This window comes from Amphiprion ocellaris, chromosome 11 (genome assembly GCF_022539595.1).
Source record: "Amphiprion ocellaris isolate individual 3 ecotype Okinawa chromosome 11, ASM2253959v1, whole genome shotgun sequence".
Classification (NCBI taxonomy): Eukaryota; Metazoa; Chordata; class Actinopteri; family Pomacentridae; genus Amphiprion; species Amphiprion ocellaris.
In genome coordinates this window covers 19,884,592-19,906,837 of record NC_072776.1, presented here as the reverse complement: position 1 = coordinate 19,906,837, position 22,246 = coordinate 19,884,592, and the positions used below count along the sequence as shown (strand labels likewise).

Genomic DNA, 22,246 nt, shown 5'->3' with positions numbered 1-22,246 from the left:
CTGCGATCCTGTCACAAATCGACTGCTGCAGACTTATCAGGACTTATCCATCAGAAATGATACAACGAACAATTGATTACATTTTGGGGGTGTTTCTGAGTCCCATCAATTCCCGCCGCCCACTACATATTTAGGTCACGTGATTCGGTATCCATACATAATGTACACATGCATAACACACACCTGTGCTCAGCACAACGTCATTTTGTTTGTGGGTACAGCTATATTAAATGGACACATTCTATAGTGCCGTGATTTCTGCCAGAAATTTTTCCAAGATTCCGGCCATCAGAAATGATACGATTGAGCAGCCTTGAATGCTTTCTTGTTTTTTCCTGTGGTGTTGTGCAAGCAGTCCACAAAATTAACATTTTTTTACACTTCTGTGTTGATGTGAATCTATTTTTTCACATATACGTTTACTTCTTCACATTATGTGATAACTAGCTGTTTCCTCAACAAAATAAAATTTAAATTCTGAATCTGCTTTCCACAAAAACCTTAGTGTTAGTAGCTTTTACGGTTACAGTAGCTGTTTAAAGGGCAGATGTAGAGAAGGTTACCAAGTCTTTGTACCTTTAAAATTTGTTCCATCAAAACCTAACTTGACAGGAACTTTTTCAAGTGAGCAGAAAGAGTTTTTTTCATCTAGTGAACACCGTGGAGGGTGGATGCCAGGATTCAGAGCACTTTTACTATCTTACTGACTAAACAGTTTTCTAGATGGAGTAGTATGTAGTAAACAGTTTGTGCTTCATGTGAGGAGGTGGAAAGTGAGCGTGTGGAATCTGAGGGGTAGATGGACATGTAGCATGGTAGAAATCTGATCAAAGAACTGCATTTTTATAAACTACTACCATGTTTTAGCTGTTAAACATTAACTATCCCTGATCCATATTATCTCTCCATCTGTCTGTTAGCAGAATTATCAAAAAAATACTGTGTTGGGTTTAATGACACCTGACAGATGGGTGAAGCAGGGACACAGGAAGAAGCCCTTACATTCTATTTACTTCATTCAAAATTGTGAGGTAGTGCGTTGGCCTTGGCAGAGAACTGAACTCTGAGTGCATTCACAGTTTATTTGATATTACAATTACCTTTCATTATACTATAATGCTAATATCTCTTGAGCTTATTAAATCATGCTTCACCTTCTTCCAAGTGAACCTTGCATATTCAGAGTGGGAAGAGCGCAGAGAAACAGAAACACACAAATTCTTGAATATCTAAGACAATCCAGCTTTGGGATAAACATCACTCAAAACAAGAGGATGAAGGTGAAATTGTTTTTCATGGCATTTAACTCTAATGGAGTCGCGGAAGCAGGAATTTAAAAAAAAATATATATATTTGTGTAAAAAAAAATGTGTGCGTTATTCTGAGCTTTCGTATGCTCCAACATTCTCCCTCTGATGATAGAGTCGCTCCAACCTAGAATAAACTTGCTGCCCTGTAGCTCATCTGGACGTCTGACCTCGACTGGAGGACAGCAAGCCGAAAGATCTCCAGTGATCAATAATGTATTAGATTATCATTACTCACCGTAATTACTTTAAATTCAGACAGACTTTTCAAATAATTAGAAATGACAGGGGTTTTCTTTTTTTGTGCACAGACGATGAGTGGAGTATTGATGACTCCTCCTGTACTCGACGTGAGATAAACTGACATCATTGTACTGATTCTACTAGTCTACTGAGAGCTTCTTAATTCATCAGCCAAACATATGGCTCCTGTCATCTGTCATCGCAGTCACACAAAATAGTGATTAAACATGCCATCAACATTTTAACAATATGTCAGTTAAACCCTCTCTCACCTTTCCATTTAATGACTTCCTGAAAGTTATGCGGTTCAAAATTCCATGTTAGCGCTCGCCTTAGCTCAACTCTCCCCTTTGGGGAAAATAGACTGCTGGGTTTGTTTCGCTTCGCTAAGCTAATGCTTAACTGTTCCTCACTGTGCCGGGCTAGCACCTGATGTGATGGGAAAGTGGTGCCATTCTGGGCTAATCAGCTTTCAAAGCCTTTGTCCTGCTGATAGCTCTTCTTTTTATCGGCTTTTTAAATCAGAACTTCCTTATCTGTTGGCGACATGAAGGTAACAAAGATGGGAATTAACAAGAATAAAAGAAGAGTAAATTTGCTGATTCGTCTGATGATCGTTGCACTAAAAGCTTCTATAGTAGGCTACAAAAATGCACTTTACAAGATGTCACAAAACTAAACCTCTGTGATACAACATTGGGCCTAGTTTGCAGCTTGCATTTAGCAGCCATAAAATGATGCTTTTCTTTTGGGACCAAAAATAGAGGGCAATGGTATGAAATCATGTTTGTCTGTGCCTCAGTGTCATCACTTAGCATGAAACTGGCACCTCAGCAGGCCTCCTGTTTACTGTTTGGATCGACAGCAGAGTCAAACGTCTGGCCTCTTGGCCTGGGCAGCATCTAAGAGGTTTAATGAGAGCATGTGAATCTGTGAGGTGGCTGAGGAAGGATCATGGGTGTCTGTCATCTCCAGTAAACACAAGGAGAGACCTGGCAATGAAACAAGATTTGAATTTATTACGGAATCTGAAGAACTGTCTCCCACTAATCTTAAACTCATTTTGATTCCAGCTCAGCGGCTGTAACATAGCTGGAGCGGAAAATAGAAATCTGGTCTAAAAATTAAAACCACAGGAGACGCGGCAGCCACTAGGAGAAGCTGCCATTATTTCTGGCACCTATAAATTCAACTTTATATGAAGCATCAAGTATATAATAACAATAAAATATCTAAATGATATCAGTTGTTCAAAATCTTTGGCAAAATCCAAATATCTCTCTGTAAATATTGACATTCAGTCACATTTTAGTATTAGGGCTGCAACTGACAAAGATTAAAGATTTCATCCGTCGGAATACATGCAACGACTGAGCAGCCTTGGCGGAGTACTGCACTCTCTGAGTGCTTTTCTTGTTTTGTTCTGTTATAATTTAAAGTACTTCTATTCTTTCAAAGGCTTCGGTCTTTTGGAAACTTTTACTTCGAATGGAGTTGGCCTGCCACCATTGTTTAAAACTGTAGCACTGACTACTGCCAACCAATGGCTGTGGTCAACAGCTGCATAGTGATACTGAAGAAAAACATTTGTTAAAATGTTGGTGTTTTTCACAATATCATCAGTTATGTTGACTAATCACAGCAGCTTTACTTAACAGCAATACACAATAATGCTCCCCTCAGCTCGACTGTGTGCTTTAGCTTCTTTGAGTCCATTGTTTCATAGCTGATGCTTTTCGTTCAGTCTCGCTGGCCTCATCAGCATCATTTTCCCGCAGGAGCCGACATCTCCTTTCAGCTATGAAGCTCTGATGAACCCACTGTTCACTGCTAAGACGGAACAAACAAGCAAACAGGCAAAGCCACTGTTGCTGATTAACATAGAGAAGCATTTAGCAGCTAAAGAGACAGATACTTTGCTTTGGATGCGGTGCGGGCCAAAGCACAGCCGAAAGAAAAGCAAAAATATTGGGTTTGTTATTCATCAGGTCAGCAGAAATGTTCCATTAAAGTAATGCTTACGAGATGAACATCATGTGATATGATTAAAAGTACCATAAAAACCTAGTCAGTGGATGTGGTGGTGAGTTTGTTTTCTAAAATATACAGTCCCATGATGTTATGAATACTAGGTCTAGATTTTCTTTCACCAATTTCTTCTTGCAGAAATGTGTTTCATGATATCTCTCACCTCAGTAAGGGAAACAAGTATTGGCAGAGGCGAGCTGACATATATCCATTATACTGTGAACAGTTGCTGCTAATGGGATTTTGGAGGATGGAAATGGAAAGGAGGACAGGAGGAGGCTGTGTGAGGAACAGAAGAAGAGAGGGGAAGATGGCTTAGCAGCAGTCCATACAGTACAGCAGCTGTGGTGCTTACATTCTTTACTTTTACTCATATGGCCACGTTCATGGTATTTTAACATATTAACTGCTGCACTCATTTTACATTAGCTTTGCTGAGAGTATCAACTAAATGGCTAAGTGCTGAAGAGACCAGTGGGGAAACACTTCAGAAGTAGCTGCCTACCATACTTTTCCACATGACAGGCTTGTTACACTCAGTTATATAAGAAAGCTCTCACACAGCCAGGGGCGTCTTAGTGAGGGGAATAGTGGAACTGAGTAACTAGGAACACTAACATGGGGACGAGCCTCGCAAAGCCTGGAGGTGAAACATCATTTTAACTGTTCTGAAAAAGATTTGGATAATCTTACCAAAAGATTATATTGCTATCGTTTGAGATTCACCATCTGAATCACCAATTTCTCCACAGAATTAACTAAACTTGTGATTACATCATTAGTTGTGTATATGGTTGTCATTTCAACTCAAGGCTGAAAGTCCAACTCACATTTCTGAAAGTTCTGATGTGTATCTCAGCTGCGTTGACGCTTTGAGAGTGTTGGTTTTCTGGCCACTGTTTTTTGTCTGCCATGCTTTAAAAAAAATAAGCTACATACGCAAGATGTGTAATGAGTCACAACCAGTCACACCTTTGCTTTGTTCATGTGGAGTAGGAAGGTTCCACTCGCGCTGCTATTTATTACTCCACCAAGGAACACGAAGGACAACAGGTGTACGTTTGTCTGTCTGTCTGTGAGCATTACTCAAAAACGGATTTGAATGAAATTCGTACCCAAGGTCAGAAATTACACAACGACCATTTCTTTGGATTTTGACAGTGATGCAGCTTATAGTCTGGATCCACGGATTTGTTAAAGATTTCTATATCATTGCCAGATAGCGGCACGGCGTCACTGTAACCTTGACAACAAGTTAACGCTACGTCAGCTGTGATCACATGATTGCAATCCGACAAAAAAATCAACCACTACGGATTTATCAGGACTAATCTGTCAAAAAACAAACAAGGAACAGTTGATTAAATTGTGGGGGTGTTTCCAAGTCCCATCAATCCCACCGCCCGCTACATATTTATGTCACATGATTCAGGATCCATACATAATGTACACATGCATAACACATGTCTGTGCTCAGCGCAACACACTTTGGTTTGTGGATACATCTATATTAAATGTCCACATTCTATGTTGCCATGATTTCTGATCATTGATAACTAATACAAAATGATGCATTTCTTAAAAAAAAAAAGAAAAAAAGCTGCATTTCTGACAATGCCATATGGGGGAATGGACAGCCTTGGCGGAGTACTGCACTCTCTGACTGCTTTGCTTGTTTATTTAATGACACAATTGCTCTCCTCTGAAAAGCAGATAATACGCCAAATGAAGATCATAAACTAGCATTTAACAACATTTGGATACTAATGATTTAGTCGACTGTGGGTGTTGGATGGACAAAAGCAGTTTGTCTCCAAACACAGTAATTTTGCTGATACTGATGGTGAGGACTGCAGGTCCAAACTGTTGAGGGTGAAGTAGTTTGAGAAAAAGGCAGCATGACTCACAGAGCCCTAAAAACTAAAATGAATCAGAATTATTCTTCAATCCTTTCTGCCCTGGAGTTCTCTGTATCAGAAGCGAGTTGTATACATTACTGAAATGCAACCTACCGCTATTTTCTGAAGGTAACTAAGCGTGCTACATTAACTGAAGAGATCACCTAATACCACTGTGACTTGTAACTGTAAATGGATGCAGCATCCGTTGTGCCTTTTTTTCAGTTGCATGGAATTTGATAGAGTTCAGTGACAATTCTGACACCTGATGAAGTATTGTGAGGCTACAACCTTTACTATATGTGTGTATGGTTACCATAGTTACAGATAACACCTTTTTCTGAGCGTATTAAACACATTAGCATTCCTGGAGCTACCTGTTCTCTCCACTACAGAGCAGCGGCTCTTTCAGAAGATGATTCATTTGTTCACTAAAATCCTGTTGTGTGGGTCAGCATGGAGAACACTGATACAGCAATATTTAGCGAACATCTAGAGGAAGCTTTACATGCAGAGCCACCATTAATTCATTTATATGAAAGAAATCTGACTGAAAGAAACATCTAAGTCAAATCCACATCACCTGATAATATTATCATTAGCAGTGTTAAATTATTCTGAGCTCACTGTTTTATAAATGTAGACTTGTATGTTTTCTCACTGCAATGTGTAGACGAGCTTAGTTCATGAATCTGTTTATTATAAGAACCATTAACATCAGATAACATTACTGACAGCTATTTGGGACAGCAGAGGAAACTGTTCTTGATTAGGATGCTAGATTGTGATTCCACAGCTACTGCAGCTCACTGAATAAGACTTTGCATCAAACCACTCATTAGCTCATTTATATCTGTCCATCTTGAACATTACTCTTTACATTTTGCCACAGTTCAGTTCTCATCTTGAAATACTACTTTTCGCCCAGTTGTATTTTTGATTTTTTTTAATGAAATACACACTACTGTTCAAAAGATTGGGGTCACCCAGACAATTTCAGGTTTTCCATGAAAACTCACACTTTTATTCATGTGCTGACATAATTGCACAAGGGTTTTCTAATCATCAGTTAGCCTTTCAACACCATTAGCTAACACAATGTAGCATTAGAACACAGGAGTGATGGCTGTTAGAAATGGGCCTCTGTACCCCTGCCTGCTGATGGAGAGACAGAGGCTTATTGTAATCCAAAGTTCTCCCAGGACTGCCTTTTCCATAAAGTCCAGGATTGTTCATTTTGGCCTCACAGTTGTGGATTTGTTCCTGACTAACTGCAGGGATATTTTTTCAGATGGAAATTTCAGAGGATGGAGCGTCTCTTAACATAAATCTAGTCAATGCAGAATAATATTTCAGAGCAGAAAATGAACTCAAGTGAAAGTGGTTAACACCGCCTTCCCTCTGATACTTGTTCTTCAAAGCTTCATATCCCAAGACAGTCGGTCAACCACATCAGTATTTTTAACAAGATAAGGCACTCCATTTAGTGTGTGTGCTTTTAGTAATTATATTTATCTTTTATTATTATTTTTTGGGCTCTGGGCCACTGCTGCATAAATGCTGAATTTTCCACTGTTTAATTTCTGTAAAAACATTTTTTCATTTATTTGTTTCTCTCACGGGGTCACACCATGATTTGAGCACCAACAGAGACCGTACCTTATTTAAAAATGGATACATTTTTTTTTTCACTTTTCACACCTAATTTATCACTGTTCTACATCCAAAACAAACAAAATTTGAGAGTGGTGTTGAAATGCAGCAGGCAAAATTAATACCACTGTGCAGTACTCGTGGATAATTTGTAATTTTGTAAGAAGTCATACTCTTTCAAAATAAACACTTTGCTAAAAGCATCTCGCCTGTAGCAGAGATGGTAAATTTGTTTACTGTGACCTTGCTCTGGATTGATGCCACAATAAAGTGTGTCTGAATATAACATAAAATACTGAAGGGAGCATTGAAACACTGTTCTGGTCTGTCAGAAAGCTGCACCACAACAACATCTTTGTTTGAATCCTAAATGAATTTCTCAAAAGTACTGCTTGTTATATGGAAGAAAGGGGTCTTTATCCTTTTCTCTTTCAAAAGACAAAAATTCCTAACAGACACACACACACACACACACTGTCTTACACCCATCACATGTCTTGAAAGGGACCTCACACGCAACCAAAAAACAAGCAATTTAGAGAGAGGCGGGAAATTCCATGTGACTGGTGACACACAGGCACAGCTACAGTTACTTACTGCAGTAACATTTCCACCTCAATCTCCACATGTTCCCTCTGCTGAGCTGTGCCCATTCAAGGAGCCCTTTAATGGACTTCTGCCGGCTGCCTGTCAGCGAGGGTAACTGAGTCAGCGACTGCTCAACTTGAGCCAGCAATACTAGCTTGACTTAAGCGGTGATTCACACACGCCTAAGAAAACAGCCAGCATCACCTTGCCAGTGGATTCACTCATTCACAACTAAGCACATTATTCAGAACATGACTCACTAATTGGTAGATTTGTCTGTGGGCGTCGCTGCTTTTTCCCCCGCATACGCTCATCCATTTAAATCTGTCATCTTAGGATTAAACACGTTACATCGGCCAAAACCTAATTACACATGTTCTGATAGAATAAAAAATGAAAAGGGGGGGAAAAAAGACACATCACAGCCTGATTTTTGTATGTGCATGGACATTTTACAGACTGCTTTTATGATGAAAAGTTACATAAATATGAACATGTAGTGCAGTGTACGTTCATTACATCTGACAACAGTGTTATTGTTCACTCCTTTTACATAAATAATAGCTCAATTATTGTCAGGGTGTGCAGCTGGCACTGAGAGTTAACCCTTTGAATCCCAAATTCTATTGGTGAGGTTTAAAGGCATGTTATCTTTAAAAAAAAAAAAATCACAGTAATTACATCATTTACAGCCAGAAACTGAAAAAAAAAAGAAAGAATTGTTGGATGTTTAACTTTCCAACAGCCCTTGTTATGTAAGAGGTTTGGTCCCTTGAACAAATTGGACCTTTAAATCATATTATGCCATCGAAATCGCTCCCATGTCTTTGGCAAAAATAAACCATTTGCACCTGATCCTTCCTTGAGTGACTCAGCTGCATCCACCAGTCATGGGACTAAAATCGAGTTAATAATTGGCAGAAATGCTGTGTTTACACAAAGCAAATAGGTACAAGTATAGCTTAAAAAAAACAGTGAGACAGAGAGGAACATAAAACATACTTGATCAGTAAAATAATTGCAGCTCAAAAACAGCACACAGTGAAGCAAGTTGTTGAAAGATACACTCAGCATGGTGAAATATCTGTCTAGAACTGATGTGCTAGTAGTGTGAAAAACGAGCCCACGGTGAGTAAAAATGTGAGTGGAGCACAAAAAGCCTAAAGAGTGACTGAAGTTCAGAGAGTTGAAAGGATAACAAATGCTGTACACTGGTCATCAGGATAGAAACATGGTTTTATGAGGATCTTCTTTCTACTCCTACTGTACATCAGGTTAATAAAGCTGTTTCTAAACCTTGCATGACCAGGAGGCTTTATTCCAGGTCCTAACATAGGCCAAGAAGTAGCACTAAAAATATCACTATGCTCTTCGAGAAGCACTACTGGTTAATGAAGTGCCTGACCTTTTCCAACTGAAGACACGTAGTTGAGCAGCTTAAACCCCAAACTATAACAGCGAACAGTATTTCCAACTGTGTTTGATAATTATACAAAGCACTTTTTCTTTCCTGCTAGTGAAAAGATGAAAACAATGGGGGACATCTTCAATGGAGAGGGTAGAGAAAAGGAAACAATATTCTCTGAAGCAAAGATAAAAAATGGGTATCTACAGCAAGCCATGCAGCCGCTGAAAAATTGAAGTTCAAGATAAAACCTTGAAGTAAATCTGAAGGGGATCTGTCTGTCAAATGTTTTATCCCAGATTTAGCCATCACTGACCAGAACCAGCCAAGTCCATGCTGCTTGTCTTCAAAATACTAAAATTTTGATTTAAGCATCACAGTTGAGGGGTTCCAGAGTAAACCACCACTACTTCATGCTCCTCACCATCCACTACTGTTTAAAAGTTTGGGTTCACCCAGACAATTTCATGTTTTCCATGAAAACTCACACTTTTATTCATGTGCTAACATAATTGCACAAGGGTTTTCTAATCATCAGTTAGCCTTTCAACACCATTAGCTAACACAATGTAGCATTAGAACACAGGAGTGATGGTTGCTGGGAAATGTTCCTCTGTATCCCTATGTAGATATTCTATTAAAAATCGGGCATTTCCAGCTAGAATAGTCATTTATCACATTAACAGTGTCTAGACTGTATTTCTGATTGATTTAATGTTATCGTCATTGAAAAAAAAATGCTTTTCTTTAAAAAATATGAACATTTCTAAGTGACCTCAAACTTTTGTACAGTAGTGTACATCTCATAGGTGAGAGTTCACTGAAAATAGTCTTGGTAACAACATACTAATTTGTCTATTTCCGTGCAGTCACCGTAAATTAGGTAAGTGTGTTTATATTCTCTCTGTCAATTGAATATGAAGTTGTGTTGAGAAGAATGTTTGCAACAGAAATGTCTTTGCAACATAACAAAATGTGGAGTCTGTAAAGTAATTATCCAATCTCACGAGGTAAAACGGAATAACAACAACATAATAGTGTCCAGGGCACATCAAAGAAGAGCTAAAGGAACTGATTAGAGAGTGTTCATTTGAATATGGACAGCTACCATGAAACCTTTATACAGAAGCATGCCGTTACACACTGCAAGGAAATACAAGTACCTAACAGTTCCAAGTATACAGAATCTAAGAGCAAACATACTGTCAAGAGCCAATAAACAAAGCAAACACAGCCACCTACCTTAAACACTTTCAACCAAACAGTAAGTAAAATTAAAAATAAACTTTCCTGTTTGTATTGTCATTAAAATGAATAAGAACCAAGTAAACAATTAAACAACACATTCATTTTAGCAGCTTGGAGAAAGTGTACTTTAGGAGGTTCAAAGCTAAATGTTAAAATCAAAAGTATTTTATGAGCATTTTAAGGTCCCATCCTTCACATGTCTCATGAAATGACTTCCCTTCTAACAAATGTATTCATCCACACAGACTCCAGTATACATCCATGTGATAAAAGCAAACAGATGATTTCTTTACACTTCAAGTCAATTTTTTTTTGTTTGTTTTGGCATGGTTAAGAAGCCATAATCTCCACTGATAGCTGTGTTAGTCACAGTCACAGGAAGCATTTAGTTGCAGTTATTGCCGACCCTCTTCTGCAGCAACTAAATGTTTCCAGTAACAGTCGATCAGTTCTGGACACAAGCTTGGAGGAAGTTCAGTCCATTGTTCTGCATAGAATACAGTTCATGTTGTTTTATTCACATGAACTCCACGCTTCAGGTCCTTCCACAACATTTCTTTTGGATTAAAGTCAGTACTTTGACTTGGCTATTCAGAAACATTACCTTTATGCTTGTTTGAACATTCTTTGGTAGAACAAATTGTGCGTTCAGGGTTGTTGTGTTGCCACATGACTCACTCTGAGATTCAGTTTATGGTGAACTCATGGCATTGGCCAATGTGAGATGTGAGAGAAGTGACTCTTTCATGACCTCACAGACTATCAGACTTCTCAGATTGTTCTTTGTTGGTTGACCACTGGTCGGATGGAGTTCAGATTCTTTAGAGATGGTCTGTGACCTTTTTCGGCCTGAGGAGCATCAACCACATCTTTTTTTCTGAGGCCACAGAAATCACAGTTGCGTTTTGAAGAAAAGAATACAAAAAACAGGGCAAACACTCACACCTGATTGAACTCAAAATGGTTGAAAACACAGAATTCTTAATTTCACCATCAAGTTAAACACTCATTCAAGAGTTTCATACACTTTTGCCTCTCACACATATGAAATGTTGGATCATTTTTCTCAATAAAGAAACGATGAAGTGTAATCTATTACCCTCATTTGTTTGAGTTCTCTATAGCTACTTTAACGACTTGGGTGAAAAAAAACAAAACTTAAAAATCTGTCAGATCATGTTTTTGTGGAAACCTAAACAATTGTAAAGGGCTCACAGAATGTACGGCACAACACTATGAATATATTTATGCAGTAAATGTGTGCTGTCAGTCAGCCTGGTGAGGGCAGTTTGTCCTTCCACTCTTCTTTCAGCTGCCAACAGACAGGCAGCTGCTTCACATTTTGCTTTTAATGTGGATTTTCAGCAACATCAACATACTAACATGTTCAAAATCACAATGTAGGTAAAATGTCAACCGTAGTACTTTATCATGTGCAGTACTTTATCACTGGCACAGTGAGGCTGATGTAAATGTGTTTATCTGCTGGTCCTTAATTATATCATTGGACTTCATACTTTATGGGTTTGATTTAAATAGTGTTTGGAGAAAACAATACAGAAGAAATTGGAAGAAAAAAGTGAAATGGCCATCAAGATGATGTGTGATTCAGTCATTCAATTTTCTGCTTTGTTGAGCACGCCTCATGGCAACAGTGTTACAGTAACTACTTATGACAATTTGGCAAGTATTTATATTCTGTGCCTTTTGACATTTATTTAAACATTAAAGGTCACAGCTGTCGAGATCTCTTATACTTTCTGTTAAGCACGCCAAATTTAAATAAAGGATATAATTAACCCTCTGCTTTCTTAACAAGCCTCGTGGCCGTATGTTGTCTTCACTTTCTTGAGAGAGCGTCGCTTTGATGAATGCTTCATCTCTGCAGTGAAAATGCTTCCTTGTGTTTGTCATTGTGCTTGTTGCATTAAACCTGGGAATATTACATCAGTCTGTCACCTCCAGATTTTCTTCATCGTGTACGTTTTGTAATTCCTTTGAAGGAAAGCATCACTCGGTAATTACCGAATTCCATCTCCTAGCAGCATATTCATATATTGATGAGTACAATGTGAAAGCCTGGAAATTGTACTGTTGTATACACAATGTTTAAACTGGATTTTGTTTACAGTTTTAGCATCTTAGCTTTACATTTGCATTCACATGCAAGCTTCCAGACAGCTGTGCAGCAAGGAGCCGCAGTGTTACCTCAGCACTCAACTACTTCATATTCACACACGTCTGCATGTGCATATGATCACTGTGAAGGGGTGTGTTGGTGTCAGAGTGTGTGTTTGTTTGTGTAGACACCATAAGGAAAGCGTACATACCAGCAGGACAGTCTCCTTCTGACATAATAAGTACTTCAGACTGCTGCTTGCAGGCATCCCTGCGCAGGAAACACTCATTCTGGTAGTTCTTATTGTTGGAGCCACACACTGGAGCATAGTCATTATTGCACTGCAGGAAGGAGAGGAGAAGAAACGGGTAAGAAGAGGCGCACACGATGGTGAGGAGGTCAAATTAAGTTGACTGTGTACCCTTAAGTAAACTTTGTCAACATTCAGAACCCTGGACAGAAGCCACTGCCTTGATCTTCTAATCTAAATACAGTTCAGTCTCAGCATCAATAAAATGCTGAAATTCTTCACAAACAGCAGATGCCCACACTACCCATACTGCTCATTCCTGCTCACAGTCACATAATTAACTGAAACTGACCAATAACACAGTGTAGATAGTCTTATAGCAGCTTTCATTTGAGCAGCAATGATCTGGTTTCATAGCTAATACCTTTGAAGCAAAATGCCTGGATTTACCCCGCTGTAAAGCCAGTAGATCAGCTTGGAACAGCCTTACTTAGCTGTAGGCTGGAGTTTATCATTCATTTCCTAGGTTTTCTTTTGGTAAACAAACTAACTTCATGGCAACTTCATGGAGAGTAAATGAGGTGGTTCAGCTGCTGAGAACTCCCAACTAGTCTGTACCAGAACTGAACTAACCTCAGCACAGAGCTAACAGTGAACTGCCTGGGGAGCATCTACCACGGGCTGTAGAGACTGAAATCCCCTCTTACAAGGACAAATCATGGGTTGTTTAGTATCAGTTAAGGCCATCAATTGATGTACTTGTTTATGTCCAAACATAGAAATATTAACAGTACAGGCTGCTAAGGTCAAAAGACTAATGTTTGAAAACAGAGCAGAACTCTCCTCTGTTCCCTTCCTAACATGGTGCAATGTGAAAACACCATAGAATAAGAGTTTGACAGTTTCAGCCTCCAGCCTGTTGGTGACCTGTAGTGGAACCCATACAAACACGTGGTAACAAAAACTGAATCTGAAGAAATTAATCTGAACATGTGTGTGATCAATGTATAGTTATTTTCTTTAACAAGTAAAAGATGATAGTATTTATACTGAAATTACTGAAATGACCAGAACTGATTTCTAGTTAGCTAAGAAAGCTAATACTATGTGTTTCCAGTGCAAATTTATGTTAGCCACAGAGGCTAAGGTCACCTGTGGCCAGTGTGCAACCTGGTGTAGCTATCTATTTTATTGCGAGAACCAATCAGCTAAATACTGTGAAACAACAGTTCATCATTACAAGACACGGAAGTCTATCAGTCCGGAAAAATTCAAGAAGTGTGAAAGTTTCTTCCAGTGCAGTTGCAACAGCGCCTCAGATTAGAGTCCACATCAACGCTTACAGTTCAAGTAGCAGACACTTCTCAGCATCAGCTGCTCCTTGACACTCTGCAAACCTGTGTAACTAAACTTTATTCTCAGTTACGTTTTTGAAGAAACATACTTTTCTCTGATTATATTTGTTTTCAGTGTATCACATGTGTTTCTTATCAGCATGTCTTCATGTTAGCAATCATTTTATCACTTTATTGTTGCTGCTTTTCAGCCATGCAATCATCTATAGGGTGGGAGTTATAATGCTGGCAACCAAGAAAATAGAGGTGAAGCTTTCGACATGCTATGGATGGGTTGTATTTTAACCCAAAGCATGAGATTTTGCTAATCTGGACCAGGAAGCTTTGATGTCTAAAACTAACTAAGCTTCTAACATGTAGGTGAAACCCTGGTCTCCTGGGTCCTCTATCCTCCTGCTTACGTGGAATCTTAGCTTTCAAACCTGAACCCTTTTGTACTATGTCCCAGTCTTTGGGTGAGAAAATATATTTCGATACAGATGTAAATGAGAGTGCAGTTCAGTTGCGCAGAAATGATCACAACAATTTTTCCAAGAATTAAAAAAAAATAAAAAATCAAATACTAATTAGTCAGCGTGTTACGGAGTTTAGTAATCCATATTATGGAAAGGACCACTCAGCTAAGTAAAGGAAACAGCAGTCCTTCAATTATTTCAAGTCATAAAGGTCAGTCAGTCCAAAGAACTTCAAGAAGTGTAAAAGTTTCTTCAGCACCTCCGATTAGAATCCACATCAATGCTTTCCAGAGTTCAAGTCACAGCCACATATCGTCATCAGCTGTTCCTCAGTGTTCTGCAGTGACATCTGGTTTTGCTCTGTGACCATGAATTGTTTTTCGACAGGACAATGAGCCAAAAAACAGCTCCAGGCTATGAAAGCGCTGTTTGGCTAAAAGCAGATTGATGGAGTGCTGCATCAGATGACCTGGCCTCCACAACCATTGACCTAAACCCAATTGAAATGGTTGCATCACAGACTGACAAAAAAGAAGCCAACAAGTGCTCAGCATATGTGGGAACTCCTTCAAGACTGTCAAAAAGGTGACAACTTTATGAACTGATAGAGAGAATTTAGAGTGTGCAAAGCTATCAAAGCAAAACAATGCGACTTTGAAGAATCTAATATTCGAAACACATTTTGTTTTGCTTACATTTTTTTTGTACTCCGTGAATCCAAATGTGGTGTTTAATAGTTTGAATGTCTTCAGTATACAGGATACTTTCCTACATTAAAACAAATTGCACATCTGGCAGTAGGTTTGATGATGGACACATTTGCAATTCAATGCAGCAGTTCCAAAAACAGATGTACTAGTGACTAGAACTTTCTACATTCATGTTTAGGGGACAGCAGGGTGCATGCTGTCAGCTTTGTATTTAATTATGAAGTGATACAGAAATGCAATCAGCTGAAAGAAGGACTAGTAGGAGATCTAAGGACAATTTTTCAGATTTTTTAAAAAAATTATGGATAAGTGCAATGCCTGAAAAAATGTTGCAACTCATTATTGTTATGTTTTAATTTAGTTTTTTTTTTAAAATAATATGACAAGAAAGATTTATGTAATAGGTCATATTCACACTGCAGATTTTTTTCTGAAAAATGAGCGGCATCTACTGCCGCTCACTTCTTGTTGCTCCACTGGAGCAGTAGGAGGTTAAGTGACTTGCTCAAGGGCACTCAGCAAAATAGCTGCTAAGGTGCAGGAGAACATTACTCATTCATTTCCCCTCATGGTTTGTTGGTTACAGAGCAAGTCAAGATTTTTCAGATGACTGATGGCACTAGAGCGCTGAGTCTTAATTTTCTTTTCTATTTTTTTTTTTTTAAAGCTGTAGAGGAGAGATATTCATTTGATTTGATATTGATTTGCCGACGCGACACTCCAGGAATAACAAATCTGATTATTCAATTGAGAAATATTACCCACTATTCCCTGGGAAGAAGGCATGGCTATCAGAGGGTCCTCAGAAATTGTTGCTCCGTAGTCACAGTCCGTAACCTGATTAAATTTAAAAGTGCTGAAAAATGGTGAAAGTGTGACAGAAAATGTGTTTCTGCTGGGTGTGACATCGCGAGGACAAGGGGCTCACTGGAGAGTCCCCACAGGAATGAGGCTAAGGAGCTCATGGCTCTTTGTCTCCACTTCTGTTCCCCTTTAAGTCTCTAATGGATTGACCTGAAATCTCTTCTCCCCAGGCTAAATCATCTTTCTGTGCCCTCACAGAATACGATTTGGCTCTCACAGAAGGACACAAGACAGGCATTAATGTATATAAAAGTCTGTATGTTTACACTCATAAGAATTGCGAACTTCTCATTAGCATATCGTTAGAGAAGCAGAGACACTTAGCTCCTTTTTTCCACTCTTTGAAGAAACCGAGTGCTACATATAGTCTAATCCTTATCAATATGAGAGCAACACACTGTCGTACTTTGAGCTTCGAGTTAATTCAGCTTCTGTCCTGGTTACACCAAACCAAGAGCGCGATATTAGACACGACCAGTTCCACTGTTTCTGTCTGGCAGATGGCGATAACACAACAAAAAAAGAAGAGGTCAACAGCAAGATGTCTTGTTGTACTAAACTGCCAGCTTTCGCCACTTTTATATATAGTTTTGCATATTGTAATTGCTGTAGCTATCACAGAAGCAGTAGACCTTTAAGAGCAGAAAAGCACAGAATCACGGCAAAGTCAAGCTAGTATTTTTTAAATTTACAAACAGAAACAGTTGTGTGTTCAGCATTAATGTTGAATTCAAAGACCTTCTCCAGTAATAACTACATTTTTTATTAGTTTTTTAAAAAAATATCTTGTTAACATGTCCATATGGTGTTTGCGATACGCTGGAAGACTTGTCATGGGCAAAATAAGCAATCAACTCTTCCGTTTTTTCTGCAGATTTGGTTGTGACTGAATTACTCCAAAACATCTTGTCATTGTGTAGAGCAGAGCAGCTTTACAGTGTATGACCAGAGTCATATGTGAGCTGGTGAGAGAGGCAGAGGGCTTCATAGATTTAGACTGTAGAAGAAGTGACAATGTAGAGTTACATCGACGGAATAAAGAGACAAAGGGATTCACATAAGAGAAACCTTTAAATATGTACCTTTGATACACACAGATGAATTTTTAGATGTTTTATCTTTGACCAGAGAGGAACTTCAAGTTTTTAAATTGAATAATCCATCTTCTTAGGCCTATGGTTTTTCTTTTCTAGTAAATCCTTCTGTGTGGAGAGAAAGCAGGTAGCCTAAAGGCCACTTCATGGTTTCTGCATCCCTGTGCACTCACCAATGCAGTCTTTGAAAGCAGGCAGTGGATGCCAGTGCAGTTCTACTCATACTACAATAGGTATGGTTCAGACGGTTGCATTGCCCCTCGTATGAAATACAAAAAATAAAAATAAATAAAAACAGCCAGCTAGTTACTTTAGCTGTAGCACCGAGTTGATGTGACTGTTCCTGAGGTGGGTGGACATAGCATAAGATTTCTGAAGAATTTGAAACGCCTCACTGAGTTTGGGCACTGTTTATAGAAAGAGGTACTGATCAAAGCGCTTACAAAGTCCAGCAACGGTTACTTTAATTACATCTCTTTCAATGATTAAATATTAAAGTGTGGATGACAGAGACACTTTTTGCACAGTATTTCTCTCAAAACAAGCCTTGGTTTAAAGCACCATTTGTTTCCTAGAAAATGTAGACAGTCCTCACGGTCACAAACTGTGAGCAGCACATGGAGTTCTACAAAGGAGTCCACCTGAATCCTTGGGGAACTGAGCAGATGATGAAATTTATACCATGTAGAAACTTGCATGGTTGTGGAAAGCATGAATTGGCCTTAAGTAAGCAGTCAAGGTATGTGGTTGCAGTGAGATCTTACTGTAGTATTTAATGTTCTGGTTCAGTTGTTGAGTAAATGCAGCAGTCTTCCATCTGCAAACTTTAGCTTAGTTTAGCCCAGTTTACGGGCTGCACAGTAGCTTGGTGGTTAGCACTTTCGCCTTGCAGCTAGAAGATCCAGGATCCCGGCCTTCCCGGGATCTTTCTGCATGGAGTTTGTATGTTTTCCCTGTATATGCATGGGTTTTCTCCAGGTTCTCTGGCTTCCTTCCACAGTCCAAAAACATGCTGAGGTTAATTGGTAACTCTAAATTGTCCATGGTGTGAATGTGAGTGTGATTGTTTGTCTCTATATGTAGCCCTGGGATAGACTGGTGACCTGTCCAGAGTGTCCCCTGCCTTCACCTAAAGCTGGCTGGGATAGACTCCAGCCACCCATGACCCTAATGAGGATTAAGTGGTGTATAGATAATGGATGGATGGATAGCCTAGCTTAGCACAAAGCAAGACAACAGGAAAAAGAACTTGGGGCCTCAGTTGCTCCATCCAAGCAAATAATCAACCAATCAACACTGTCTCAGAGTAGACACAGTCTGAGATGATGTCCACACTAAGCTAGCAATTTTGAGCTGTTGGAAATTGGCCACCAGAGTGAATAAATTAGAAAATTCCCGTCTCAAATCAAACACAAAAATGGAACTTTGTGAAACAGTATGAAGCAGTAACAAGACAGACTTTTACCTCTTTGATAGCTGTGTGTTAAAAATCTTTTAACCAAATAAAGCTCATTTTAATGACATTAGTTAGGATATTGACTTTTAAGCTGCAGTTAAAACACAGCTGAGAGTCAGGAGAGAAACCAGACTCTCCCACTGCTCACCAGATGTTGGCTAAGAGTTTAGTTGCTTGGGGACAAAGAAGAAAAGATTTGGCAATGCTAAATGGTTTAAAAAAAAACAAAAAAAAAACAACAGAAAACACGAGTTTGAGCACAAAAATTGCATTTCAAATTTAGCTGGCTTAGAGCGGACAGCTTTTGATACACAGACACACAAGACCTGATAGCCACAAGGAGAAGCGCAAAAATAACCACGGCATCGATTCAGGAACCCAGGAGCATTATAACGATCAAGTGTGAACACTGCTTTTAACAAGCTGAGGGGAAAAAAAGATGGCAGAATACACACAAAAGGCCGTAAAAACAGGAGGAGTATAGGAGGGAAAGAGAAACTGCACACTGGCTCTTGATCAAAGGGATCGGGATGCGGGAAGGAAAGAGGCTGTAGAGAAAACGAGAGGCAAAAACGATCAGTGAAATTGGGCTAACGGGGAGAAGAACTCAGTGGAAATGGATGAGCCGAGACAGAAGGAGACTGAGGGGTAATGGAAGTAAAGGAAAATACAGAAGTGAGATGCAGACGGCCAGAAAGACACAGAGAGAGAGAGAGACAGAGCCCTGGCTCAACAAACTTGGCACGATAAAAAAGAACCACAGCGCCTGAAGAAACCGAGGCATACAGCGGGAAAAAAAAGAACATCATAAAATAAAAAAGAAAGAGAAGAAGAAATGGGGACACAGAAAGAGAGAGGATAGAAAATCCCCTCAAAGGAGAACGGGAAAGAATGAAAAAATGGCAACCCCACAAAGGCGCTTGGAATAGCTTACTGCAGGGCCTGCGTTTTTTTTTTTGTTTTTTTTTTGCCATCCCCTATCATTCCCCTCTGCCTCCCCCACTCACTCACACTCTCTCCCATCTGGCTCGGGCTGTCCTTAACCTGGGGACTCTCACTTTATGCCAGGCGTGATGCAACGGAAGGGAAAGCTGCCCAGCAGAACCCTGCGGGTGTCTTTTAAGAGTGCCTTCTTTTCCGTGAAAACTCCCCCAACCCATCTCTTGATCTTCCCTAGTATTTGGCTCTTGCCCCTGTGGAACGGAGAGGAGTGATGAGACGATGGGGGATTTAAAACCTCAGTTTCTGTAAGGGGAGGTGCAAGACGGAGGCTGCAGCTGTGTGCAAATTACAGTCTCTCCCAGAAATACTCATATGTGGGCCTTGAGGAGTGTCTTATGGGTCTTTTACAGGAAGGCTGATTCGTCTCTTTTGTATTTTAGGTAAGGCAGACCATATGTAAGACATGCAGGGAGCAGAAATAGATTGCCAAACATAAAATTAGAAAGTCAGAAGAGATGTCAAACATTGATTTCTTCATATTGCGTGAATCTTTCAACTGATCTTCAACTATTTTTGTTGAATAAACATCAACAGTTATCTGCCAGCTTCTTTTAATTCATCTGGGACTTGTGAGGGGGAGAGTGAACTGAGGTTACTCATATCCAACTTTTTCCTGACTCATATTCCTTCACGCAGTGCGTCTTTTATGCAGCACATGACCGTAACAGAGACAAAGGTGTTCTTGTTATAGCCCTTGTCAGGGTGCTGCGGCTTTGATCCTCAAATTCCTTGATAACTAGCAGCGTGTGATGTTGGCAGTCTGCAAATTTAAGCTTCGTCAGCTGTTGCGCTTTACTGTAAGTCAGCTCAGATGACTGTCAGCTGAATGGAAATGAAAAAGACAAAGGTGTCACCAAGAAGAATGTGAGATGTGTGTTTGAAAGATCGGACCATTCGAGGGACGATTCTGGTGGAGAGGAAAATGAAGTATGTTAATGAGAAGGGGCCAATGAGACAGAAGGTGAGAAAATTTGATCCTCCACAGTTCTCAGCAGACAGCGAAGTGGGGGCCAGTGGCCAGGGCCATATGGCACAGCCTTATGTGCCCGCTGGCTCAGGCTTCGCCAAAGTCGCAGACATTGCCCCACACCTCCACTCTGACAAAATCTGGACAGTTGTGTGGCATCTCGATAAAGAATACAATGACAAGAGAGGTGCGACTTCATGCGAGTTTGTGTATTTGGGAAAAAATAATCATATGACTGGAGTGGTTTGAGATAATAAATATAAAATATGCATATTCACACAAGTGAACCTAAGTGTTCTTGATCATACATTTCCGCTCTTCAGAGCTGCATTTGCAACATGTTTTGCAGCATTTATGTGTATACTCAGGCACGTTTCTGTTCTTCTTCCACTTCACATCCCTTCTCACCCATTCTGTCTTTTGTCACAAGAAATCTAGCTTCCACAAACCTCCTGCAGGGGCTGCTGTGGTTCTGCCTACCCTCACCTCTCTTCATCTGAGTTCCAAAAGCTAAGCTTTGGGACTGCAGCCAGGACCTGTTGTCTCCCTCCCCGCCTGGGATCCTGCACAGACACACACAGAGCAACCGACGCATCCACATCGGAGCACTTTGTACAAAAAAAAAAAGGCATCTGCTCCTTACCAGGTCACAACACACAACAACCTAGCAAAACAAGAAGAACCATCATCATTCATTCTGTGCCTCTATAACTGCTCCCAATGTTGACTTGACCAAGCATCCAACATGACTGCTGGCTGACAGCGGTGGAACAAAGACAGGTGGTGGGAGGAGGAGGGGAGGCAGGGGAGTGGGCAGAGTGAAAAAAAGCAGGTGTGAGGAAGATAATGTAAGGAAAAGATAGAGCAGAAAAGGTACAGAAGACAGAGAAGTAAATGCAGGGAGGACAGAGGGGTAGAAGAGGGAAGGAGGAATAGACCGAAAGGTTAAAAAGGACTAGTGATAGGATGATAGCAGTGACAGCAGTGAGGGGATGAGGAGGACAATGTGCGGGAGTGGCGAGGGATATGCAGAGCAAAAACTACATGAGAGCAAACCATGCGAGCGGGAGACAAAGGAGAGGCGAGATGCAAAGTGAAGGCGGGTGCATGCATCAGTGCGTGACTATGTAGCGGAGGGAAGGAGCGTGCCAATTTGAGGGGTAGAGCTCTGCGAAATGCTGCAAGAACAAACATGACAGGATATCAGCATCAATAAGCGAGAAAACAAATGACACATCCATCCGTCCAGTGGAGCTCCCCTCCGCCCGAACCCTGCAATCCCCACATATGCAAAAATGATCATCATTCCAAGCCGCAATTAGTCACATATTGCAAATCCTGCTCACAGAAGTCACGCTGACTTATGTGTGGACTGCAGGCTAGCAGGGGGGTGTTATTCAGCAGAGAGACACACACTGTACAAAGTCAGATGATTAGTGGAGTTAAAGTTAAACTTAGAAAAAAAATATTACAGTTTTGTGCCTTCACAGTGGCTACAGCAATGGCTGGAGGCTGAACAGACATGGATGTAAACAGATACCATAAGAGAAGAAATTAAAAGTTTTACTCAGAACATTGTGTCACTTTAAATAATGTGTCTCATT

At 40.0% G+C, this 22,246-nt stretch overlaps 1 protein-coding gene across 1 annotated transcript in view; it reads right to left on the bottom strand.

Moving 5' to 3' along the window:
- Positions 1 to 22,246, bottom strand: part of tmeff2a (transmembrane protein with EGF-like and two follistatin-like domains 2a) — a 152,699-nt gene that overhangs the window by 80,049 nt on the left and 50,404 nt on the right. Inside the window, exon 3 of the mRNA XM_055015400.1 lies at positions 12,701 to 12,830. Coding sequence (XP_054871375.1) covers positions 12,701 to 12,830 — 130 coding nt within the window. The remainder of the gene's footprint in view (positions 1 to 12,700; positions 12,831 to 22,246) is intronic.